Source organism: Phaethon aethereus (assembly GCF_964289735.1).
Source record: "Phaethon aethereus genome assembly, chromosome: 3".
NCBI lineage: Eukaryota > Metazoa > Chordata > Aves > Phaethontiformes > Phaethontidae > Phaethon > Phaethon aethereus.
In genome coordinates, this window is record NC_138576.1 from 72,152,781 (window position 1) to 72,180,761 (window position 27,981).

A 27,981-nucleotide genomic window follows, 5' to 3' on the forward strand; every position below is an offset into this window, starting at 1 on the left:
ATGAGAAAGAGGCAGCAGTCACAAAATGAAGGAACATCAGCTGTGTCTCAAGCACCTGGAAACCAAAGGCCCAACAACACATGTTGCTTTTGTTGGTGCTGTTGCTGCAGCTGTTCATGGTATGTCCTGTAGTATATTTGGTTCCATATCCACCACAGGTAAATGATGAGAATGGGAAGTGCCAAGCGCTGGGAATGTGCAAACTTCTGGGAGAGAATTGCTGCCAAGAGGCAAAATTTAACATTTCACTTAAAATTTGATTAAACAATTCCCTGGTTTGGTTGGACATCTTGCGAGGGGGAAGAGAAGAGAATAGTAAATTCAAGCTATATTTACCCTACTTAAACCACAACTAAATGAGGAAATCTCAGTTGTAAAACTAGTATGTGTGAATGAGAGACTTGATACTGAACATTTTATAATTTGCATTCAAAACATGGGGTTTTTTCTGCTTATACATTCGATATTGCAGTTCTTTACATTCAGGAGGGTAAAAGGGAGATAGTCATAAATGTGAATATATGGTGACCTGTTTTAATACTTTGTTGAATAATATACATCCCGTAAATCTATAAAGCCTTAAAATCCACTTTATCTTTTAAATGGTGTGATGTAATTTTAGTGGAAAAAAGGCTCAAAAATTGTGGCTGCTTGTCTCTTCCTGAACAAAGAGTTCACCTGGGAAGTCAAAGAATTAAAGCCTGTTTCAGAAATAGCTTTAAATTCTCACATCTTTGTTTCTTATTTTCAAGAACACAGTATTGAAATATAAAGTAATTGACATGCAGTACTGTTTGGAGCCTGTGCACCATGTTACATACACAGTTCAGTCTTTTTTGGAGTGACCATTCCTCTGTGTATCTGTGTTATTTTCACTTGAATCAGCCATCTGGCCCCAATCTAAAACTTGAGGCTATTTTCCCCCGGTATATTTTAAAATACATACCAGCATGTATGCACTAGGCATCAAATGGGACAGCTTTTTCCAAGATGCCACATCCTGGAGGCAGTACCAGGGTGGACCTGCCTTGGCTGTTACTTCCAATTTCACCTGGAGGCAGAGGGTATTTGGAGCAAGGATGAGCGAGAGCTTATGCTTTTGTGAAGTTACTTTGCAATGTGTTCAAGCCATACAGCAAAGAGGTGGAAGTTTATTAAATGGGAACAAAAGGGAGGATGTTTTGCAACTGTTATCTCTGCTTTCTGACAAGGGCACAACATAAGATTAGCTATACCGTTACAGACCAGAGGTTCATTTTAGCTCAGTATCCTATTTCAGGAAGTGACCTGTAGCGGATGCCACAAGGAAAGGATAAAACAAGTGGTGATTCTGTATGACATGCATCTCCTCAACAAAACTCCTCACAACTGCTGGCAATCTGCAACTTAGGGACTTCCTGCCCCAGAGGTTATTTCTATCTCTTTTACAGCCCTTGATGGAATTTTCTTTCATTAATTTGTCAAGCTATTTTCTGAAGTGACTTGTCAAACTCATCTAAACTTTTGGCATCCAGAGTTTCTTGCAGCAATAAATTCTACAATGGACCTGTGCACTCTGCGAACCATTGCTCCCTTTTATTTGTTTTAACCTACTAGATGTTAACTTCATTTGATGCCTCCTTGTTCTTATGATTGTGAAGAACATTGAATAATTGTTCTCAGGATGATCGAGATTTTATAGAGCTCTCTGATATCTCCCTTCAGCTGTCTGTTCTTCCATCATCTATTCTATTTTAATCTCTGTGATACAGAAAATGACCCAGACTTTTCTTTCTTCTATCTATCCACGTGCCTTGTGTCTCTCTTTATACCTTTCCTATTCTACTGTCTCCTGTCTGAGATGTGTGACTAGATCTGTTGCAGTAGTCAAGACATGGGGGCACCATGTTTTGTGTTTGCTCTTGCTTTCTCGTTATTAATTCCTAGCACTCTCCTTGTTTTTTAACAACCCCTGAGATGATGTTTTCATAGAATTATCCACCATGACTACTGAATGGAAATAAAGCCCATCATTGTGCCTGTACACCTACGGGTGGCTTTTGCCTTGCATACTGGAACATGAATAGCCATAAAAGTATCAGACTAATTTCTAAAACTTAAAGACAACTGATTTTATTTTTTAAGCATGCTATAGATCAAGAAGTCTTATTTGACAACTATACTCTATTTTTAAGCTTTCATGAGCTTTGTGACCCTTGGAGTGCCTCCACTCCTTAGAATGCAATACCACTATATACTTGAACAGCTTTTGCATATTAAATCTAAATTAGAGCAATTATTGCTTTAAAATGTAGGATGTCCCTTCAGCTGCTTTAATTATTGTTTTTGCTGTTAATATCCTTCAGGGGGGGTTGGGTATTTTTTGTAAAGTAGATTAGACTGAACATGGAGAAATCCTGTCATTTTAAGGTAATTTTCAGGATTAAGTCAAAGAATGGGTCAAAGGGGATAGTGACATCACATTCATTTTCTAAACTCAGAAAGGTAGAACAGATGATGTAATAAGTCTTTTCCAGCTCTATCTTCTGTGATTCCATAGTGGAAAGTCCATGAGAGGAGACATGGGACACAACTTTGAAAAAGACAATAGGAAGTGTTTCAGAATCCCAGTTAGAATGGAGTAAATGGTTCTGGTGCCAAATTTGTTTGGTAAATTTGAACTGTCCAGGTAGAGGATGGATTACTGCTCTTGCCTCAGTTGTGTGCCCTAAAAAACTACAAAAATAATTTTTTAAAAAAGTAACAAACCTTACTAGTCAGATAAAAAAATTATTCAGTACATCTTGTTACAAACTTCTTTACTTATTTTTTTCTCTAATAATTCTTTCTTAAAGGTAACAAATACTTGGAGTAATTCTCCACTGATGTGGGATAACCCTGGTGGGCAGCTCGGCCCCACACAGCTGCTCGCTCACTCCTGCCCAGTGGGATTGGGAAGAGAATCAGAAGGGTGAAAGTGACAAAACTCGTGGGTTGAGATAAAGACAGTTTAATAGATAAAGCAAAGCTGTGTGCACAAGTAGAGCAATATAAGGAATTCATTCACTGCCTCCCATCGGCAGGCAGGTGTTCAGCCATTTCCAGGAAAGCGAGGCTCCATCACATATAATGGTTACTTCGGAAGAGAGATGCTACAACTCTGAACCTCCCTCCTTCCTCCTTCTTCCCCAGCTTTTATTGCTGAGTACAATGTCATACGGACTATCCCTTTGGTCAGTTGGTCCCCCAGCTTCTTGTGCACCCCCATCCTGCTTGCTGACAGCGCAGCATGAGAAACAGAGAAATCCTTGGCGCTGTGCAAACACTGTTCAGCAACAGCTAAAACATTGATGTGTTATCAACACTGTTTTGGTCACAAATCCAAAACACAGCACCATCTGGGCTGCTATGAAGAAAATTAACACTATCCCAGCCAGACCTGGTACATCTATTGGCATTGATAATTGTCAGGACAGTAAATTGCTCAGTTTACAAGGACAAAGCAGGGCTGATTATCAAGGTTTGCTCAGATTGGAAAAGATGGAGATAAACAGGCTCCTCAAGTTGGCCATTTTATTGTAATAGGTATAGTCAGGCTGTTGCCCAACTAGCTTAAGCCCTGAACTGGTGCCTGAGCACCAGCAGTGAAGGAAGCAGTTCTCCTCAGTAGAGAAAATAAAGTGCTTTTGAAATTCCCAATAGGAAAAACTTGTCCACTAACTGCAGAGGCAGATGATATATCCCTCTGGAGATCTTCTATAGGACCTTCCTCTCTCCACTGGCCAGATATAGACCTTAGGCGCTTACTTCAGGAAGACTGCCTCACTAAAGCATCTAACAGATAGGCGCCTAAGGTGCAGGACTGAATTTCACCTGTATCTTAAGCTTCAACAAAACACCATTCCCATAGAGGACAGAAGAAAAGGCTTCCTTACCAGGTATAATTTCAATGACTCGGGTAGCCTGAGAGTTGCAAAATTTGCAGTAAGACTCCTAACATGACAGTCTGTAATTTCTTCAATTAGACTTTCTCCAGAAAGCTGCACATTTATTATTTAGTGCTATGGCTTTACAGTTTTGAGCTCAGCTTGGCGAGGTAAGGGTAGAAGCCTTCTATTTCACCTCCCAAACCTTATTTAGCAATCCATTACTCCAGCTTCCTGAGCAGATGTGAAGCCAGGCATTCTCCTGCAAACACTTGTAAATCACATTCTTCAAAAAAACTCTTAAGACACTAGCACAGGGAGGTTGGCTATTCTGACAATTTTATTTTGCTTCCTCTTTTGTCTCCCACCCAGACCAGGAGTCATATCTTTTTATCCTCTCTTCCTTTCATAGTGCTCAGTGAATTTTAAAGCCGTGGGACATTCTGATGCCTGATAATCCCTCTCCTTTTACCACACACAGAAGGCTCAGAGGGCATCCAGCTCCTGCCCTGCAAGAATCCTTAGAAGTACAGGAGTCTGGGGGACATAAAAAGGCTTCCAGGGGATAAGTGAAGATGATCACAGAACTTCATTTGGTTCTGTAACTCGATTCAAACGTGTGAGCTAGAAGGCCTTTACCTTAAAGGGAACCATGAAAACCACTGCTGAAGACTCTTGTGGAAGAGGGAAAGGGACTTACAAGTCCAGCAGCTCTGAGCTGTGCCCTGTACAAAAGCTATGCCTGCCATTTGATTTCTTGTGACCCTTCCATGACTAGTTTCCCACACCCAAGAGATGCCAAGGAAGATAGGGTATTTGCCGGCTTGGCGGTAAAGAATAGTTGCTCTTGGCAAGAAACCTTTCTCCTCCAACTTGCCTATGACTGCTGTGAGTTACGTCTGAAACTTCTTCCTGATGACCTTGTTACACAAATATTTTTCTTTATTAAAGGAAACATTTTCCCTGTGTGGGTTTAGCAGCTGACTTGGACCTACAAAAAGATATTTCTGTCACTTGTGCCATGAATATGAGATGACAGATACAGTTGTAAGGACAATTTTAAATTATATTAATATTTTTTCTCTGTGGGGTTCAACACTTTCCTCCTCATAACAAACAGATAATATGCATGGTTCTCTAAATGAAAAAAACAAACCAAAACAATTTTTTTTGCACTTTTCAGCTCTCTGGTACTTTGAGATTAATATTTTTTTTCTGGTATATTCAGTGTTAGTTTGCCATTCAAAAATTGTGTCTGAGCTTTGCACGATTCTACACAAGATAATCCCCAGGGGTCATAGGCATGGCTGCTTTATCTTATTTAACTATGGTAGAAAGTTTGGAGGAGAGGGAAATAAAGAAAGGATGGAAACAAAAAACAACTTAATGCAATAAATTATAGCCACATGTTCTGAAATATGTGGAAAACAAAACCCATATTCTGCTTCCCATGGCTGTCTGTAGCAGAACATTTATACTAGGAGCAGACTAGAGGTGGGCTGGTACAAAAAGAGTCACCCAGGCTCCAGGATTTTGTTAAAGCTTTCAACAATAAAAGAAAATCTTTATCTTTGAAACAAAAGTACTAATTTTGAAAAATAATTTTGACTTTCAATTTTATTTCATTTACAAACCTAATGTTTTAATTTTTCTTTTCCTCCCTGAACACATAGGACAACACACCTGAAACAGATGTACTCAGCTCTCTGCATTTTACCTTTTCAAACCATCACACCTGAGAAAAGCAAATATGGAAAAGTGCATTGGGAATTATTGTACTGTGGTGCAGAATACAAAAGTGCAGGCTACTGTACTCTATTTTGCTGAAATAGAAGGTGATATTTTAAAAAAATATTTAATGGAAAAAGATGTTCCATTCGGAGCCTTTTTATGCTTTAAAACATCGCAGGACTTCCTTACGTTTTTAGCATTTGCTGTTACAAAGATCAAAGATGAAAACATTTCCTCTCTTTCCTGGAGAATAATTTATTCTGAGGGACAGTAGGCTTACCTATGATGGGAACTCATGCTTTATGCATCTATGGGACAGTATCATCACAGTGCAATAGGCAGTACTGGTGCTTTCTTGGGAAAAGAGACCAGTTCTTCTGACAGGTAGAATTTAAAGCTGGATAAAATCCATTATATGACATGTCACACAAGCTACCGAATGTGATATTCTAGAAAATCAGTCTTAAATCACCTTGTCTTTAAGTCCACATATCCACAGTGCTTAGGCCATGGGAGAAGGCTGCCCGGCAGACATTCCTGTAGTCACTGGAATGCACCATGGGGTGAGTGTGGAGTAAGGATTTAAATACTTAGTCCTCAGAAATGGGCCTCTCAAGGTTCCCTGAGCTACTTAAAATAAGAAATTTAAATTCTCAGCATTTGGAAAAACAAGCAGAAGACACTCTAAAAATAAATAGCTTGTCAAGTATTTTTTTCATTTTTTGTAAGTCAATGTTAACAGTACTTATTAAATAATACCCAAGTAAAGCATTTCTTTTCCCTTTAAAGCAAAAGAAAGGGGTGATGTCTAAAGTTAAAAAAATCAGAGGGGAGAAGTATGTCTTCCTAATGGGTATGATATTTTATAGGCTCACCTTGCTTTATAATTCAGACAGGGCAAGTGATTTTGCTGGAGTTTTATGGATGTTTAGGTTCTCAGGGCAGGCTGGGGACAGGTGGCTCTCTGCATGTTTGTTTACACAACTCTCCCAGGGCATCACAGCCTGACTTGCCAAACTCTAGGCTTGCACCCTTTGGTGACACTGGGACAGATTGTCAGTGTTAGCCTAATAATTCCTGGAAGTCTGCTCTCTGCTTGAGCCAGAACACAAATATACCTCAGATGTGATTCAATACACAGCTTATCCCAGAGTTCCAGAGGTGGCAAATAAAGACAGCTTTGACCACTTCCTGCACCTCCCCATGAAGCAGATGTGAAACTACCGTTTGAAAGAGGAGAGCACATTTCTTCCACATAAATGATGCCACAAGGTGCAAAGGTACGCTAGATGAGGTCTCAGGCATACTAATTGCAGCAAACTACTTCTGCATAATTTTTCCTTCATCTGCTTCTGAAGAGTAAGATGCAAATGCAAGAAATCAAAATGTTACTGGCAAACCAAAAGGACTATAGAAATAAAATTTACAAAAAGGAAAATTTAATGTAGAAACAACTAAAGGAAGCTTAAAGTTAACCTGTTAAATCTCACACGAACCTGCCTTGGTCACTGTGGAGTCTTGTTCTAAATTAATCAAATAGATTTAATCTCCCCTCGTCAAAAAGCAGGCCAGAAATCCCTACTTCCAAGCTCATCCACCACCTTTTATCTTCCTTCTTTCTTCACTCAGCCCCTGCCACCTACCTCCGAAGCCCTGTGGAAGCACAAGATCTTGCGCAGCCTTGGAGCAGGGGCAGGAACTGTGAGCCACCAGCTCCCACAGCAGCAAGGGGTTTCCACAGGTCATTTGCCATGCAGAAGTGGCTTTGGTGTAGGTCATTGCTTTCTGAGACATGCAAAGTAAATCAAAATCATGCCGTTTTCTAGGAGAAAGCTGTAAGCTACACACTGCATTTATTTCGGCAAGTATCTGCAAAGGGAAAGTCACTAAGGCACTGCTGGCCTACCATGAAATCATGGTGGAAGCACAAAGATACACAAGACACTACACAGGCTTTCAGCATATATAAATAATTGTAAATTAATTTTCAACGAAGAACTCTAGGTTGAAAAAAAACTTTAACACTGTAAACTGAGTTTAATTCCATGTAAACTGATAACTGTTTCTATTTTCAAAGGTATGAGGTAAACTTTTTCCTCCCCATAACAAAATAGAAGTCTAATGCAAAGAGTGGAGCAATAGCTTCTTACGCAGCCAGTCTGTTAACTTTGATCACAAGCCAGTGGTAGAATCCTCATTAACATCTAAAGCAGCCCTGGGGTCTCTGGGCCAAGCTTTCCTAGTTATCAGGATTTTATCCTTAATATTTTAAACTTTGAAAGTTCATTTCATTTTGAGGAATAAATAGAAGTTCATGCATTTACTGAGATTTTTACCCATCTGTGATAACACAAGCAGGTTAGAGAATAGGTAGAACATAAACATAATATATTCACAATTTTTTAATAAATGTTTCTTAAGCTTCACAAACCAAATGCAGAGATTCCTATGTATATAACACTACTAAGACAAGAAACCCTCATCAGTCTAACTGCAGAAAATAGTCCTATTTCAAGCAAACAGTTCTGTAAAGAAAATTGGAATGCAGAAAAAATAAATCAGAACTGCAATCCTCCTAAATTGAAGAATAAATACATGCTCAGAGAAGATTTGGGATTACACAAGGCTCATTCTAATTCAGCCACACATAAGATGCTGACAGTAGCTCCTTAGAAGGAGATAGCAGACTAAATCTAGTTAACTTTGGAAAATTATCTTGATTCTGCCCTCATGCAGCACACAGAGTGTATTCAGGGACAGCTGCTCTTGAGGAGACTAGGGGAGAGAAAGCAATGGCAGAATCACCTCCACTGGGGTAAAGCAGCTTGATGTCTCCTCAGAGGCTGTTTAAGAGATGGATTGCTTCAGAGCATCAGCATCTTGGCTCTCCCTTACCACTCATGCCCATTTCCCACCTGCCTGTGCCAAAATGCTATTCAGGTTGGTGTCTGCGGAACAGTGGCTGAAGGAAGATTCGTAATGTCATGACAGATTTTCTGTCACCAGCGCACAGCTTGACTGTTGCTGTGGAAAAAAGGGAAAACAAAGAACCAAGAGTGCTGAGGATGTCTGAGTCCAGTTTACGCAGTGATTTTCAGCTGTTAGGAGTTTGGAGCCTTTGAAATCTCCCCCAATAGGGTTTGGGCTGTTTTTATGTTTCCTTAGTGCAAATATGACAATTATGTATTTACAAAAAAGATGCATTAACTCAGGAGTTTGTGGAAAACCACAGAAATAGAGAAGCATGTGAAAGATCAAAATGGGTCTGAGATCAAAATATAAGCTGAAATAAGGCATGTTGGTAGATGGTGTCATTGTAAATGCTCCAAGGTGGCTTTGCAAATCTTCCCAACTTTATTCATTGTGGAGTATAATAAAAACTTAAATATTTAACATGCAAAACCAACAACAAAATCTTCTCCCAATTAAACACACTGGCTGTGTCTATACTAGTAAACTCACCAGAGTCTAATATGGGCTCAAGCAATCAGCCGTACAGTTAAATTTTTAGCAAGCGTTAACTCCCTGGCAGAGTTTTGGCCAGTGCCAAAGTGCAGTCTCAGGCAATGACCTGTCGCAGATGCAGAAAACCTGTTTTGGGTATGGGCTTTATGGACTGGGGCTACATGGTGCCGGTCAGCCTCAGGGCCAGAGAACCCTCCCAGCCCATTTTCTCTGCAAGAATAAATGCAGTCTGTAGTTCCAAGACAAAAGGGAAAAAAATTAGGCTACTTTATTACTTTGGTAGCAGCAAAATTTCCATCTTATAAAGGTTTATTTTTTAACCATGTATCATTCCAAATTGGTTTAAAATGTCAGTTAAAATGGGAATAAATATCTAGTGCTTTTAAGAGAAGAAATGAGAGAATGTATCATGGAAATAAGTTTGCACCCCTAGTAGATAACACATAAGATGGAGATCCTCTCACTAGAAAAGTGGGTCAGACATTCATTATGTGAGGCAGAAAGGCAAAGGAGATGTGAATCTTGTCTAGTCACCCTTAATAATTCCATAGCACATATATTTGTCTAGATGGAAACTCTGGCTCTTCTGAAGTAGGTGACTGAGGGCCTGATACCGGCAGATGCTGAGTACCTACTATGGAGCAATGGGTATCTTCAGTTTCTGTTGCCATCCATGTTGAAAGTGCTTCCCTGCTCAGGGCCTTGTCTAACAGAAAATCTCGAAACCAGCAGTTAACATCGATCTAAACAGATGCCTGTAATATACACAGACTGGCATGGCGGTTCTCAATCCTATTTGTTAGTGGACAGAGGTTAAGTGGAAGATCCCCCATCTTATTTGGTTGTAATGTGGACAAGCATAAACTAGTTTGGTCCAGGCTAATTTCATAAAATACAGTGTTCATACACATCATGGTAGCAATTATACTTTACAAATACATAAAGCCCTCTTTAATTGAAGAACTTTACAACATCTTATGAAAAGAAAAAATGTGAATTTAGTATGAATGCTCCCAGGCATCTCTTCCCATTTGGAAACTGCGACTAAATCTATGGAATCAGAGTGACCCTCAGTTTGTTACTGTTGCTGCTATTTTTATCTCTGCAAACCAAGAATGATAAAAAAGCCACTACAGAAACTGCGACTAGGCCCATTTATCAGAATTAACTGAGACCATTAGGCTTGCTTGCTAGTGGATTGGGAGGGCTTTTATTCAGCCAGTTACCCTTTCAAAGAATACAATTTCTAGTTCTTTGAACACTAGACAACTGCCACTTTTAATTGTCTCAAATATATGAAGGAATTGCTTGCAAAATAGCTGTAGCCAGGAGTGAGGACACTGCGGATTGTCTAGTAATTACATGTATCCATTGTACAAGATGGACTATGAATGGTAATATTATTCTGAAGGAAGGAATGAAGCTAACAGCCAGACTAGTGATCTGTTGGGTGACCTGACAAGCGAAAGACACCCATGAGTTGAATCTTGCCTAAAGCAGAAACCAGCTCTACAGTAATGAAACAAAGCTAGAGTAACTCCATTAGGAATCATTGGCAAGCAAACTTTGGCAAGCCATGGATTTCTTGCCTATACAGAAATTCCGTTCCACATCTGAGAACAAAAATCTCAAAAATTTATCCTAGACAGGACTGAAAGTTTGCAACAGTTGTAATAGCTTCTGGTGTGGCTATCATTATGTGAAAGTAATATAATCTCTTTAAAGTAGAACCCAGCAGAAAGCATATTTTCTTACAAATTTTCAGAAGAACAAAATACATCTAAGAAAAAGGGGAGTTTAGGAAAGTCAGATCATTTTAAATCACTAGTTCTTTCCTTTCTTGCACATTTACAACTTTTGCTCAGTGCTAGTCCAAGTTTAAGGGAGATACTGTCCTTTATTTCAGAAGTTCAAGCACAGTGCACACTGGTAGTTTCCATTTGCCTTTGGATGCCTGCTGAGCTGCCATGTCTGTAGCTAGTTAGTTTAAAACACACAAGCACAGATGATGAAAGCAAGTTTAGCAAGGCTGTCCATTAAAAGGACCAGTCTCCTTTTACATACCTTTTAGCCTGCATTGACCTTGAGAGAATTTTCCCTCCTTCACCCTGAAGTCATCCTGAAGTGTAAATATCATTACTTTTTTTTAAGTAGCCTTCAAAAATATTGTTCAATTGCATTCTTTCTTTAAATATGATTCTAGTAAATGTGTTCGTTGTGACACTGGTGGCCACACCTGGAGTGCTGTGTCCAGCTCTGGGCTCTTCATTGCAAGAGACCTGGACATACTGGAGAGAGTCCAGCAAAGGGCCACTAAAATGATTAGGGGATTGGAGCACGTCTCCTATGAGGAAAAGCTGAGAGAGCTGGGACTGTTCCACCTGGAGAAGAGAAGACTCAGGGGATCTCATCAATGTACATAAATACCTGAAGGGATGGTGTAAAGAAGATGGAGTCAGGCTCTTTTCAGTGGTGCCCAGTGACAGGACCAGAGTCAATGGGCACAAACTGAAACACAGGAGGTTACCTCTGAACATCAGGAAACACTTTTTTACTGTGAGGGACACTGGCACAGCTTGCCCAGAGAGGCTGCGGAGCTTCCATCCTTTGAGATATTCAAAACCTATCTGGACACGATCCTAGGCAGCTGGGTCTAAGTGGCTCTTCTTGAGCAGGGGTGGTAGACAAGACGACATCCAGAGCTCTGTCCCTTCCAACCTCAACCATTCTGTGATTCTGTGTGTCTGTGATTCTGTGTTTCTGTGATTCTATGTTCAACTTGGGAAAGACTAAACTCGGATCATAAACATTTGCAAAACACTTCTGGGTGTATTTGTGGGTATCTTAGGAGAATGGCCCTTTTGTCAGGGGGTTTCCAGCAGGTTAGTTTTTCCACTACCAATATGCTTCTGAACATTTTCTAAAAGGAGAAAGAAAGAATCAGTATAAAAATTACATCAAAGATCCCATTGCTATTAGCAATCTGTGATGGAGGATGTATTGACACATGGATTTTTGATTCTACAGGGCTTTGCTTTCAAAGTCTTCATGGGGTCCAAAAGGAAAATGCAGAGTTTAGAAAAATTTGAAAGCTTGTCTGCCAAATGTATACTGAATTCAACTTTTATGGAAAATACAGCAAAAGAATATAACTCATGGCTTTAAAAAGAGACTGTTAGTCCAACTGTCCCTTATGAACAGGAAAGGTTACCAGATTTTAGATCTATTCCATTTAAAATCATTAAATATACAGGAAAGGGAATAGAGCAAAACACTGCAGATTTGCTAAAACCTTTTTAGGTACTTTCTTTACTGAGCACATCCATCTATGCCTTACTTTAGCTTAGCATTCATATTTCAGTAAGGATGATCTACCTTCACAGTGGCATGTGGGATGCAATTTAATAACCTTATATAATGATCTTACATAAACTCCAAAATCTTGGCCAAGAGTTCCCATTAACAAAGAGATGATTATACTCTTAAGCAGTAGATCACTGGGGTTCAATTCTGGTTTTACTCAAGCTGAGAAGTAGCACAAAATAAGTAAGACTATTAGGACAGAGCTAAATGTCTTAACTGACTAGGCCTTAATAGCCTGAGATGCTCCAGATATCTTAAACATTAATTTCCCCCAATCCCCTTTTTCTTTGATGCTTTATAGATGAATCTGTAATGACTTTGACCAATTACACTGAATCCAGCACAGTAAGAAAGCACCACAGTTGAAAAGCAGTAAGAAATTCAGCCTGCTCTCCCCCACCTTCAAACTATGGCAGAAACATACAATCTCAGATGAACTGAGAAGTTTCTTATTTTTCACAGGGAAGTTCACAGCTCTGAACAATGATGAGCTGGCCTTACCATAAGCCTTTGAACAAAAGAACTCACAGACCTCAGTCCAGGTTTTCACAAAGAAGACAGACAGGGCCCTGTTCATCCATAGTGTTTTTAAGTGTATTTCCTTCTAAACTCTCAAATATCTCACAGGGCTAAGAGCTATTCCTTCACATAGAAAAGTCTAAATAGTACTGCAAGAGCAGTGCTACAGAACAAAGACAGGAGAATTGTTAGCAATTCCTTCACTCAGCCCTGGACTGCTGCTGCAGCACAGGTGTCAGAAATGTGGCAGTGAACAGGCCAAGACACCTGTGTGTTGGCACAGAGGGTTTTGACCGCATCTCTCCATTCCTATGTCCACACATTCCACAGCCATACCATCAATGCCACTCTTCCAGAAACCCCAAGACTGGTTTAGAGAAGCAAGGATACTTCAAAGTAACCCAAAAAACAAAGGCAGGTTTTGCTGTGCTTTAGGATTTTGATGCTGTAAGGCATTGCTCTTCAAGCTTCTCTCCACAGTTCTTGGTATAAGGTGGGGCTGCTAATTGTTTGCAGGATTCTCAGAGGTGAATTCTTAATAACCTCCAGGTATCATGTAGTTAAGAGTTATAGCTGCTGGATTTCCTGATTAACTGTTTTCTTATTAGAAAACCTCTTTTCTTGTAATCAGAAAGCTTACTGGGAAAGCCATCTACTATGAAAAAATGTAATTTTTCTAAAGAGCTTTTTAAAGCTAAGCACAATATTTCATTTAAATCTATTTGATTACATTAACTAGAATTATCAAACAAAAGACTAGTTAGAATAATGGTTACTAACAATGAATGAAACGAAGACGACTGATTATTTCATTTTAAAAGGTAATGATAATTATTTTTAAAACCACCAGTTATGAAATTTCATTAATCTTAAAATTTTCCATAGACACTATTTTTTTGAAAATCCCATTCAGAAGTAAATTATCTTTGTCTGTCAAATCTGTGCAGAATACAAACCCAGTTCCAGTCAGCTGCATTCTCTGTAAAACCCCAGTGGAAGGGCCTGTGAAACAGCTTCTGCACCCATCCTCGGCAGCAAAAAGCAGACCAGAAAATTTCCACCTTGAGCTCCCCCTTGGCCCACGGGATTTGTGGTATGCAGAGGGGTGCATATGGGAGCCAGAAGTCTGCCTGCACTTACTATTACTGGATCTTGAGCAGACACTAAGCTTTTCAGTTGAAAGCACATTCACGGCACACACAAGTGCCCAACTGTCTGTTACAGACTGTTTCTCAGCTGTATGCTCTTCAAACAAAGAGCTGGAAAAAAGGGAAAAAATCTGAAGTACACCATACTACAACATAGCAAACTGAATCGAGGGGAAAAAATACCATCAAGGAAAATTGGAAAGGAAGAAATTGAATGTTTTCTAGACATTGGAAGAGACAGGGCATCTGTTTTTATCATTTGTTTAATTTTTATTTTACTTTTTGTGACCTATGAGAAAAAAAAAAAGCCATTATCACTGCAGCTTTTATGATTACAGGTCAAAATGATGAGACCACAGTGTAAGCTGAAAAAAGACCTGGGAGGTTTGTTACTTCACATTGCTTCCCCCATCTGAAGCTTTGAAATATTGGAGGGGTTTTAGCTGTAATACAAAATCTCCAGGATGCTATCCTTGAAAATACTTGCATTATTAAAAAAATGAAAAAAAACAAAACAACAACAACAACAAAAATTGTTTGGGCTTTTTTCTTACATGAGGTAAGGCTTGCAGAATCAGATCTCAAGTTTATACATTCTCCTTGCAAACACATATTTTTTCACTCTAAAACAGCTGAGTCCAAGCTGGAGTCTATGCTTGTTTGGCTTTTTCTTTTAAAAACAACTTGGATTATACATGTCACTTGCACCATCTTTTTGCCTAAGGCAAATGTAACTCTGGCACTCAGGAAACTTAGCGCCACAGGTACCTGGACTTTTTGAAAGGAGTTTATAGTTTCAGTGGACACTGCCAAGTAGGCTGATTATAGCCTTATGGTAATTGTTGGCTTTTCCCCAACAGACTGCTTTCCTGCATCAGTCTACTAAACACAATTCCATCATTTAGTTTTAAGTCCAAGACAATTCATTTTTTACCCTGAGAAGGATGTAGCTATTTTTCTCTAAATTACTAACCTGTTTTCAGTATAAAATTTTACATCCTACATTTCTTTACTGAATTCAGTGAAGATCTGTAAATCTTATTAAAGAACCAGGATGGACACTAATTCCAAAAAAATCCTTCAAATTTTTTTGATCTGTTTCTTCTTTGGAACGAAAATTATCATGTTCTGCTAACTGACTTAGGACTGGATTCTGATCAGTTTAAGTAAATGACTCCAAAGGCTCTTGACCACCATTCCCCTCCAAAGTTTCTCACAGACAACCAATGCAGACACATGGAAATACCAAGTTTGCAATTTTTACTGTTTCATGTCTTTCTGTGGATGAACTGCACATCACTTATGCTGGCCTTGCAGACTTCCAGGGGTCCATGCAAGCCTCTGCTCTAGAAGTCAGCTAGTGACACTAATTTGGTTGAAGTTTGCTCTGCATTTCTATGCTTTGCATATACTGGTATTTTTACAACAGTCCAAGTGTTTTAGTTTGCCTTGCTATTCTTACAAGGAGATAACTTCTCAGAGGTCAGAGATAAGAGACCACAATGCATGGCTTTGATGGCTGATGCATCCCCTTTCTCTCTAATACAGCCAGGGGCCTGAAGGATATAATGCAAATTTATCTGAGCCTATGAAAATATCTAGTGCAAGGCATCACGTCTTCAAAAAAATCATGATTCTAGTTTTTCTCAGAAAAATTATTCCAGACGTTATTCACTTATTGTAACAAAAAGTGAATTATTTTCCTAAATTTGATAGAAGCAGGTGTTTTACCCTTTACTCAGCTTAAAAAAAAAAGTTATCCTTGGATAATATTGTTCATGTAACATTTCATTCTCATGGATGCCTATTTTTGTGCCATTAAGAGGGAGATACAAGATAGCATTACTGACTAGACTTTAAGTGATTTTGAGATTAGCATAGCTGTATTGTTCTTTATGAATGGATCATGACAACATTGCAGTTATTTTTCATTATTATTGCTTTGTATAGTATAGCAAAATCATCATGCTCCTCTGTTCATAAACAAACACAGCCCTGGCTGGTTTTCATTGCAATCAGGCCTACATATTCCAGCTCCCAGAAAAACAAGGTGTCAGAAAAGAATTTTATCTTTGGTTTCGTAAAAGAAATTGAAGAGTGCTGGTATAGTTGTCTGTTGCATTATCATACAGCATACAGGGAACACATCCATCTCTGACTTCTAGCAGCATCTGCCTCAGCATGTAGGAGTGAACTTGTGAACAGAGCTGTGCAAACTATTGATTTGTCAGTGACTGACTGTTGAGCCACAGTGTTGAAGACAGTCTGGTCAGATTGAACCACAATCAAAATGAAAAAGATACTGGCATGCACTTTTTCTGCATCTGAATTAAAACCAGGAAAATATGTTTCTCTTCATATAGCCCGTTTTAAGCCAGACACTTATAATAAAAGTAAAGGAATCAAAGAGCTTGGAGACAGACAGGGGCACGACCACTTTGTATTGAAGAGTGAAGGTATTTACCCAGCTGGTGAATGATCTAGGGTTGATGCCCATCTTTGTCTCAGTTTTCAAAACCACCTTTTTCTCACTTCAGGAAAATGCACTAATCACATGTTCTTGTTTTCAGGCTCTACCCTCAATGATGTATAGAATATTGTACTTTATATAAAATGCCTAAAAGTGTTCATTACATGATGATGCGACATTAAGTTAAGAGTCTCCTGTTTCTGTCTTGTGTAATGAATATTCTATTATTTTCACCAAAGTGGAATAGCTTCAGCAGAACAGTTTGAAATACATCTACCCTGCCACAGTCCCACAGGAAGGGTGTTTCAAATCCTGAATGAGTTTGTTTAAACCTAATCTGCTTGTTTAAAGGAGGGCTTTTCCTCCTCCAAACGACCCTGAAAAAATATATCCTATCTAGATCTGTTCCGTAAATTCAACCTGTGTTTGTCAACATTTCAGGTGAATGGCCATTTTACATCACCTACCAGTAGAATTTTAAAATCACAAATATTGATTTCTTGTGGGTTTTGGAGAGGGTATAAGTTGTGTTTTTTTAGGAAAGCCTCCACTTAACCTGCATCTGCTAAATCACCATCAATGTTATAGTAGTCCTGCCTGTAGCTCGCTTGGACTGGAAGCTGGACTCAAGCATCAAAAAAACCTTTCTTGGCTTTTGGACCTACGACCTAAAAATATTTTGTCTCTTGATCTGATGATAATAAAAATTCCTAGGAGCTGGATAAGGTGAAGAGTGGTGCCAGTGAGATATGCTCTTTCAAAGGGTAGATCAGTGAAAGAAACCATGTCAGAACATCTGTTATCCAGAGAGTCGTAACCGAATATTGATTTTCATCTGAAAACCAAACTCTGCCTTTATTATTTATGTGCAACTGACTTCATGCGGCCTTTGGGCTGGAACAAGGAAGGTTTTTGTGTTTCAGTGGTGGCTAGAGGGCTCCTGGCCCTACTGTGTGACATACACTGGTTCAGCCTAAAATGTAATTGTTGCCCTGCAAGGCCTAGCATCTACAAACTTCAGCCAAGAAGTAGGAACTGAGCACAGATCTCCTGAATGGCAACCCAATAGCCTACCAGCTAGTTCACAGTGTCCCAGTTTGATTTCTACTCCTTTTCTTCATGGGAGCATAAAAAACACCTCTAAGGCAAAAGGCTTTAGTTGTCACATTGTCTTCAATGCCAGACATAATTGCAAAATACTGTGATGGTACACTGTATATGATGCACATAACTGAGAAAATACCTGAGTGAATAGTAACTGGTATTATTACTCTTAGTACTCTGTCACAATGGCATACTTTTCTTGCCATAGTGGTAACAGTAATTTCACTGATTGACCAGATTTAGGCTACTGGTACATGATAATCTGGCCCATGGGAAGCAATTAAAGACTATTTGCTTAGTAGATATACAGAGAGTGAAAGATCAGGTTCAAGCTCTAAATGATTTTCAGTTTCTTAATGGCAGTAGAAGCTAAGCACAGCAGTAGGGATGCTAAGCAACTTTAAAAAAGGGCTAAAACTATCAGCTGAAAACACCCGGAAGAAGAGTCAGTGAGATTTCTGCTCTTATATTAGTCTGTCTTGATGATTTTATCCAATTAGCTTGGCTTTTTTACCTTATCATGCACCAGTGGCCTGAAATACCAATTTAGCTAAGTAATTACTAAACAGAACAGTTATTTAATTGCTGAACTTGAATATTAACAGCCAAATAATAGTAGCTAAATAAATAAAGATTGGTTTTCTGAATCCCAGTAGTTCCTTTGAAAACACATCAGCTAGGAACCTGGACCAGTTCAACCGTATATGTGGTAATTTGTTCAGTTTGTATACTTCTTCAAGTAGTCCCTGGTCATTAACTTTTTTACTTATAAAGTCTGTGAAGTTGCAAAATACAAATGCACTCACTCCAAACAGAAATTACTCATAATAGTACTGCTGCAGTAGTCAAAGAAACTATCATTTTTATACGAGTCAGGAACCCAAGATATATTTGAGAGGTACAGCGATCTCACACCACTTAGGTTTACTGAAGTACTTTTTACCATACTCTCCAGAGCAGTAAAATGAGCATAAAAGTGGGTGGAACAAACCTTCCATAGGAACAGAAAACAGTGCTTGTGTTTTCCACATAAACTCTGCCTTTAGACACACCAAACTCTCTCTTTTTAAGGCATTAGTAGCTTTGCTGTGCTTTTATATGGGTAATTTACATCTCTAAATTTTATTAAAGATATCTGCTGGATATACTGCAACTAATAATGGCACCATATACGTTAATTTACATCAGATGTCTCTCTAGAACACCTCCCTTTCTTTTAACTGCTTTTTGGTAAGGCTTATCAGCAAATTCCTCATCTTAAAGCCTTAACTAAGTATTCTGTTAATCTTTATCCTGTTACCTTTACTCTGTTTAGTTTTACATTATATGGCATAATTCTTCTGACATAATCAGCTAGCTTCCATGATGGAAGGACACCAACTCCAGGTATGCAGGGTACCTTTGCTGCTGAGGACTGCTTGAATTCCACAGTGAAATGTGAACAGATAGGGTATTTTCAAGTGAAGATAGCAACATAGCAAATAGCAATGCAGTGTTGTCATTTTGAGGTACAAGGTAGGAATCTGTTATTGTGATCAGAGTTATTTAAAGGCTGCTTTCAAATTAGCTTTGCAGTCACAAATATGTAAATATTTAAAATTTTTTTTTCTAAGCAAACATGAACCAGTTCCTTGAGTGAAAACAGAACATGTCTGAATTGAATGTACTTCTGTATAAAAATGACGGTTTCTTTCACAGGAAAAACATATCAAAAGTAATGTATCCGATGGAACTTCAGCCTTGACAGAAGTAGATAAATAAAAGTTGAAATGTAGTGCTAGCTTTTGTCACTGGAAACATAATGCAGAATTTAGGCCACGATGTATTATAAATTTAGTGGAATTTTATACACAATACCCAAACTTGAGAAATTGTTCCAAGCAAGTATAACACTTCTTTCTTTAGAGTCTTTCCTGTTTTGCAACTCTGACTAACTTCAGTCATTGAACTCCAGCTATGCATGGTGAGATGAAGGAATCAGGGTTAAGCGTGTACCTCACATTGCCACTCTGGTATAGATACCAGAAAACTGCATGCTACATTGTGGGCCCACCATCTGAACTTTTTACTGAGATGTAATCTTGTAGAAAATCAAAATACATAGGGTCTATTCATTACTTCTTTGATAAAAAAGTGCAATGAAATCAACATGGCTTTCTTGTCCGCTTACCTATTTCTCTTTCTTACTCACCACTCACTACTTGTATTCCACCTTCATCAGCCCATGTTGGTTTTCCTAAGTTTAGCAGAGATTTTGCATGAGCAAAACATATTAAATTAGCAGTGTAGATTAGCTGATCTCAGATGACTCACTTTCTACTCCCAGTAAGACTTTGCATCCAAACTTTGGATGTCTACTGCCCAACGAGTAAATTTTCTACAGTACAGCTGAGCTGCTGCTCATGTGATGGAGGAAAGAAAACAGGCAGCTTCGTTCTCTTTTGGATGGACTTGGGTGAATGCGCTGCTACATTCCCAACCTACACAAGCTGTTTCCTCCTTCCATGGTGTTACTCTTTCATGGAACCAAAGGACACTCAGTTCTCTCCACTCAGCAGAGAAGAGAAATTCTGCATTACTGCAAAGGAGGGAGGGAGGGAGGGAGGGAGAGAGAGAAGCTTTGTGCTTTCCCTGCTTCTCCCTCATCCCAACTTTGTGCTCCAGCCAGATGCAAAGTGACCCTACACAGTGTGGACTTAAAGATTACACAACAGAAAGTGGATGGTCCCTTTTTTTTCTCCTCCTGTATACGGAACTCCCATTGGCTTTCCTGGGTGCTCCCTCTATAGACTGATGAGCAGTAGGTCAGAGGAGACAGAAAGGCTTTTTACCTGCCAACCCCAGAGTTCAGGATGTGTTGTTTCTCCTGCAGCAGTTGATGACACCCTAACACCTTAGCAGCACTGGAGCTGCATTCCTACGCTGTAACAGGGGAAGCAGGACCAAGGGCCTGAACTAAGGTCTTGGCAGGTAAGTGAAGGAGCAACCAGCATCAAACAGCTTCGTTTGAAAGTGTACGTCTTTGTAATGTTTAAGTCTTAATATGTGCTCTGCTTTACCTGGGAGCTTAAACTTCCAGTTTTCAGAGAAGTATTTGATATCACCTATGAACTCTGCCAAACGCTTGAAAAAATGTTGAAGAAACTCATAAATGCAGAGGGGCTAGAAAGAAAGGTTATTTGTGCTAACTATATCTCAAAGCTGGGATTTCTTCTGAGAACTGAGTAGAAGTTATTCAGATTAGTGGGGGAGGGAGAAGCTTTATGCTACCAACATATTTTTGTATATCGCCACTTAGGATGACTGAGAGCATCGTTGTATGGTGAATACTCAATATTCAAAATATAAGTTCTCTTGGGATTGGGAGGGGGGATTTTTTGCTTGGTTGCTTGTTTTCTCTTAATTGAACACATAGGGAACATCTGATAAAGGGAAATCTCCATCTCCTTACTATGTTCCACTACTTAAGCTTAATTATTGGAACCAGGTTTCTTATATGAATACTTATGTATGTCATTCAAAACATAGTTTATTTCAGTAGTTATCAGGAATATTGCTGGCAATACCATGTTCCAGAACATTCATAGAGAGCACACACAGAGGAAGTCGCTACCACTAAAGCAAATCCGATTACAAAGATATTTACAGAAAAATAATTGATGCTAGTTACGAGCTCAAAAAAGAAGAAAAAAAAATTTAAAACATCCTTACATAAAGGAAGTCTTTCTTTTCCTTGTTTGTAGTAATATGAGGGTAATGGATGCCTTTCTGTTGAGAGGCCAGTAAGTTTTACTTTCTGGAATGAAAAACAAATTTAGGTCAGAGAAGGAAATCATAAGGAGCTGCCACACACTAAGTTCTGTATCTGAGCCATCTACTGCCACCGTATCCTGGAGAGAAAAAAGGGAACGTTCATAAAGAATGAACAACCATCCAGAACTAGTGGGGCACCAAAGCCTCATCAATGTCCAATTCAGATATTCTTATCCCCCCCCCACCCTTCTTGTTACTAATATTCTCAACTTACTAAGTGAAATCACTCCAAAAGTAACCTCTAAGTTTGTGTCCATCTTTCAGTGCATAAACTGTAAAAAATTACACATGCTAAAAGCAACTGTTAATTGATATTCATCAGAATTAAAGGGAATAGTCATTATCAAAAATTTCTCTCCAAAATTTTAGGGGCAAGAGTGAAAAATGACACTTTACATAGGTTTATATATTTTAAAAGTTTGCATTACTATAGTCATTGTTTTAAATTAACTTTCTCTAGACAAAATAAAGTGTTGTACTACATTGCAGCCTCACTGTTAGGAATGAAGATAGAGGAGACAATGCAGGAAGGCCAACACATACAACCAAAATGGAGAGTATCCAAGTCATAGAAGAATGGTAAGTTGGTCAAACTGTTGCCTAGTAAATGTTTTTAATGTGCCTATAGCTAATATCAAGAATTGCCTTGGTTTTTATGCTTCGGGAATGTCCTTTTAATTACTTTTCCTCAAAAAAAATCTTTACAAAAGGAATAAAAATGTCCTGACAATGAAATGCCAGCAGAGACATGCATCAGTCAGGCTTACTTACAGTTTCTTTTTTGTGGGGAAGAACTATGGGGAGGAATGAGAGGTGCATGGTGGTTCCATAGACCTGTGGGTCTCTATAAGAAGCCTCTGCTAACCTGTGGGATCGTTTTCTTCTGTTTATCCAGACAAGAATAAAAACTAATGGGCACAAGTGTACTTCACAGTCAGATTTTTATCATGGCTACCTTTCATAAAACAGCTTGGACTATGGTTTCACTGGAATTAACCAAGGAAGCACGTACCTTGAAAAACGGGCTAACACACACTGGAAGTCTGAGCTTCTATTTCTGTCTAAAGACTGGGCCCGTGTTTATTGTGTTGGGAAAAATGCTAACCTATAAGTGGCCTTGAGTTCTCTAAACCCATAAAAAGTAAATTAAAACTTAACTTTAGAGGATATGATTGATGGTAAAAGCAACTCAAAAAACTCATTGCCTTCATTGCTACTCATGGTCATTTATGAGAGGTCAATGTTAGAAATTTCCACAAAATGCTGTAGTGGAGAGAGCTTTGCAATAGACAACAAGGGAGCACAGGGTGCTTGTCAGCTTCGTTCAATTCAGCAGCTTCTTTTCACTCTCCTCAGAGACTTTTAACCTTCAAATCTGTATGTTTATACTTTTTGGTTCAGATTACAATTATTTTGATGGATAGTTTAAATGTTAAATGCTTTCTCATTTATTACATCTTTTGGACTGATGAAAAGCTATCACAAATAGCTTCCCATCATCCAGTCTGCCTTGCATGCAGAGTAGGAGTTGATAAAGGGACTTGAAGAGAAATCATATAGACAACTGTGACTTACTGTGCAGCATGATTACACAGAAGCTATTAACAACAGCTAGTAAAGCTCTTACGTTGGATCCTATCAGGAAGGGGAGGGTGAGGACTCAGAATTAAGTTTGAAAACATATTTAATTGTTGTTAAGTAACTTGGAGTATTACCTTCTCAAGCTATTCATTGGTATATTAATGGGTTAATGATGCCATTTAGTCTTCTGATCACTTATCCAGTGCGCCCACTGTTACAAGCCACGAATAGTTGCCTTCAGAAAATGGAAATAAGGACTTTTTCCCATTTCTTCACTCTCCAGTTTTGCCACCAACATCCATCACATCTTGTGCCAATCGATCATCATTCCGGTCAACAGCACCAAACAGAGGGAAGCTTAGCAACCTTTAGGTACAAGCACAGAGAAATATGCTAATTTAAAACCTCTCTGAATTACTATTTTGTTGGGCCTCATTAGCATGCTTTTGGCTGCCAAGTGCCTTTTGTTTTTCTTGTCCTTCCTGAACCAAATAACATGGCAGCCAGTGATTGGCCAAAGACCATCAGAAGCAGACAGGGACATCAGGTGTCATCTAAACCCCTCATGAAAGAGAGTGTATTGTCAGCTCTGTGAAATCACATCTCCTTTAACTGCAGAGGGAGGAATTCAATGCTGTTGTGGGATTTTGTCTGTGAGTCTGATGGCTAACAACACTAGTAGAAAACTTGTAGAAAGCCAAGTACATGTCTCGTAACATTAAACACATTTAGTGGGCTATTGAGATAATGAATGCACAAGTGAAGAGAGAACAAAATTCCCCTGTCACTGCTGAAGCCTTGTTGCTTCCAGTTTTCACTCTGGACTAAAGTGCAGTTGAAAGGAGAATTTTTGGATGAATGTATGAAAACACTGTTACAAAAATAGAAGCATATTTATAATGATACTTTCCTTTTGCAGCCAAAACCCTACTGCAGATGAAATTTTGTCTTGGGCTCAGAATTTTGACAAGATGATGAAAACACCAGCTGGGAGGAACCTTTTCAGAGAGTTTCTTCGAACAGAGTATAGTGAGGAAAACCTGCTTTTCTGGCTTGCCTGTGAAGATCTAAAGCAGGAACAGAACAAGAAAGTTATTGAAGAAAAAGCAAGACTTATATACGAAGATTACATTTCTATACTATCACCAAAAGAGGTAAAGCTGTAAATACTACATTTGCATTTTCTGTTATTCCAGAGCAGAAATGTTATACCCTGGACTGGTAGATGGGGCTCTGAAAGTCTGCCTGATTTGTCAGATGAAAGTCTTAGTATGGACATTAAATCAGGAAAGGAAGAGACAGAAAAGGTAGAGACACACATGCTAGGCCATTAAGCATCAGTGGCCACAACACCTCAAAGCTCTCTATAAGACTCAAGAAACTCCAGTAAGAGAAGGATGAGAAATAGGTATGCTTCTTTAGTAATGCTACATACCTGCCAGAGAGAGGAAGTAAGTAATGCAAATGGATTTCTGGAGAAAAGGCATCAAAATTAAGGAATTTAAATCACAGTCATTATAGATTTATCTGCTGCAACAGCAATCTGGGAGAAAATCCAAATTTGCACTGGTTATTCCTATGTGAGAGTCCAGGAATGGAGACCACATATTTTCTCTAATGAAGGGTGTCATAATATCTAGGAAAGCATATAAAAGTTTCTTCAACCCGTAAGCTGAAATAGACAAATTCTGAAATGATCTTCACCTGGAGTAAAGAAAAAGCATCCCCTGCCAAATCATGTTTTGGAATAGAGAGAGATAGATCTATATTTAAGCACTATAGAAGAGTCTTTCTTAGGCCATGTCATGTACCTTTATTTCCTTTGCCTTGTCTCTGTGCATTACATCTGACTTTCTACTCAATGGCGTTATGCTAATTTATGCTCACTGTGGACCTTGCTTCCTACATTTTACTTCTACACTGCATTCAGTAATAATTTGCAGCTTCATTCATATGAATGAAGCCAACAGCAATTTATAGCTCCATTATCTTGTCTTGTGCCATAGTGTGTACTTTTGCTTTGGAGTGAGATAACTGCCAGTACAGCAAGCTAATAATGAGTTTTTCTTGTAATATGCCTAGTGCATATATATGTGTGTTAAATGCTCAGTTGTCTTTTTAAGCTAAGATCAACCAGCAGGTAACATTCAAACACTGCCTAAGTGTTGTTTGACTTACGGTATAAGAAAACCACTCCAAACTTGATGCACTGGACAACATGTGCGGATGTCATCAATCCAGTTGCTCCTGCCCCTACTGGAAATCTTATGAGGCAAACGAGAACTGTTTGCAATGCTTTAGATCAGCATGGGAGCTGAAAAGTTCTTGCTATCCAGGCATCCCATTCCAGATGTTATCTTTTGGCATAAGAGCTGAAATATTTAGCATCACTTGTTCAGTGATGAAGTTATTGAGGCAGAAAGTCTTAGTGTTCTAAACACATACCTTGTATTCATCTGGTTAGCAAGGAGATACCTTCAGTAATTCTAACTAGTTTTGCCATCTGCCTTTAGTGAGACACTGAAAAACTACAACGTAAATTAATAGTACCATAATTAAATTTTTTCATTCTGTAACTGCAATTAACTTTTACTATATACAGTGGCACAAAACCCCACCATCCTGCCAAATTTGAGCTTTTATCTCAGCTATTTTATTTGATAATGAACAACCAATTAGCTAGCTGCACAAACTGTTTTTGCTAAGATACATGCATGTGCAATGTGCGTCAGGGGGAGAATTGCTCGAATCTTAGTGCGCCGTTTCTGTGCTACAGAAGTGCAATGGTCTAGGACTGAAATCTATTCAAATAAATTCCGAAGACACATGGCTGCAACACTCCTTCTCAAAACTACCATAACACTACACCCCTGCACGCTGTTGTGTCAAAAAGCAGGTAGTCACTGGCTGAGCAGGCCCACTGGTCTGTTCAGGCCTGCTGCGCAGTCCAGTCTGCATGCACAGTGATGTTAGACAATTAATGCAATCAGAAATTGTTGAAAGGCAGCCCAGAAAAGAAATGCCACTTCCAGATGGATCGATTCCTTAACTCAGCTAGCTGTGGGGCTGCCCAGACAGCCGTGCCAGCACAAGGGAGGGGAAGCGCCAGGGTGGGAAAGGAGGGAGGCTGTTCATGGCAGCTGACGCAGCACCGCTGCCCATCCCTACGGGAGGCCTACAGGCTGCCGGAGGAGCAATGAGCACTTAGAAGGAGAGTGAGTGCGCTAAGCAGGCGTAGTGGATGTTCTGCGGAGAGAGCGCGCTTGAGTAACAGGTACGGTTTGCTAGCATGAACAGGCAACAGTTTGCATCATAGTTGTGCCTTCTGACTGATAACCAAGTAACAACAAGTCTCGGAGGAGGAAGAGCTTGCCTGCTGTGGCGGTAACATACTCCAATAGGCCAACACACCAACAGATTCTATAGTTGGTACTGAAGATATAATGAAAATGTATATTCGCTCCTCAGTACCATACCATACTACTGTATTTCAAAGACTTTGCTTCACCACATATAAAAATATACAAGGCTCACCCATCCACACATGTTCTGAGTTTTCATCTGAGTTAGCATCCTTCACATAGCAAGGTACCTTGGCACGTGGAGCTTTCCAGGGTTCAACTCAATCCTTCAGACAATATGAATATCTATTTCTATGAGTGCAGAGTAGTAGCGTCAGATTGCAACCTGTGTAAATCACAGTAGCTTAACTAATCTATGCTTGTTATTTCTCTATTCAGTATTTTAGCCTTTTTCTTCTTAGCTGAGTAAACTAAAATTTTTCTTCTTAGCTGGCCCCAGTGGGCTTCCCTGCTCCTGCCATTTTGTTTAATCCAGAAGGCATGAAATTTACTGGTTTTAGAGCATTTTGTGGATAAACTGTACATTTGCTGAAATTTCTAAATGATATTCTAAAATCACCTGTGCATTCATCCCAAGCACAATATGACCTTTTCTGTTCATTACAAATGGAAAGTAAGTGAGAAGCTAAAATTGAAACTTGCTAACAACCTCAAAATGGACATATGATATCCTGAAAGTATAACAGATGTTAAAGAGTCTTGAAAAGAAGAACAAATCTGAAATAGTTAATATTAATGGGGAGAGTAACATGATAAAAATAATAAAAAACTCTGGGTAATATGTGAGTAAAAAGTGTAGTGCCTGAAAAAAATGGGAAAAAAATCTGTAGGGCAGACAGATGAGAATGCTGAATAGAAAGCTTCTAAAGATGTAACAAGTGTTCAGGAAAAAAACATTTCAGCTCTCTGAATGAGAGTCATTCAACATTCATTCCAGTGAAATAATTTTAAATATGTAAAAAAATATTTTTTTTAAAGATAAAATAACATCTCTTGAGAAATCAAAGTTACTGCAGAGCTTTATTTATTTGCACTGTATTTATTCTGTTATATAGCTGCATGTCATCTTACAGATCTTAAGATGGATGCAAAGACCAAGTCAAAGCTGGAATAGAGTTGATGGTCTCAGTCTGTAATTGTGTGGTGGCTCTGAAAGAAGCACAGAGCATTACTTAAATAAACCGATAAACTTAGCAAGCTCAATGAAGCCCTGAGAAATTAAGATACATATAACAGCCTTTCTGATACTACTGTTTAATTACTGTCTGTTCTCATCTTCTTCAGGTTAGTCTTGATTCCCGTGTGAGAGAAGTGATCAACAGAAACTTATTGGATCCCAGCCCTCACATGTATGAAGATGCCCAACTCCAGATATACACCTTAATGCACAGAGACTCTTTTCCAAGGTTTTTGAACTCTCAGATTTATAAGTCTCTTGTCGAAAGTATTACAGGCTCTACTTCTGAAACTTAGTTTTAATTTTCAAATAAAATAACTTGGTTTTTTGGGGGGGTGGGTGG

The 27,981-nt window shown here is 38.9% G+C and overlaps 1 protein-coding gene across 2 annotated transcripts; it reads left to right on the top strand.

Annotated features, from left to right (window-relative positions):
• Positions 1 to 27,934, top strand: RGS17 (regulator of G protein signaling 17; the record flags this gene model as incomplete). 2 transcript variants are annotated; one of them, XM_081998137.1, is made up of 4 exons in its annotated part: positions 1 to 119; positions 22,008 to 22,097; positions 24,019 to 24,253; positions 27,746 to 27,934. In XM_081998137.1, 4 exons carry the CDS (start codon positions 1 to 3, stop codon positions 27,932 to 27,934), a joined length of 633 nt encoding a protein of 210 aa, XP_081854263.1. The 2 variants fall into 2 exon arrangements, with proteins under 2 accessions (XP_081854263.1, XP_081854264.1); XM_081998138.1 differs by having other exon boundaries at positions 22,020 to 22,097.
• Positions 27,935 to 27,981: the final 47 nt, after the last annotated feature.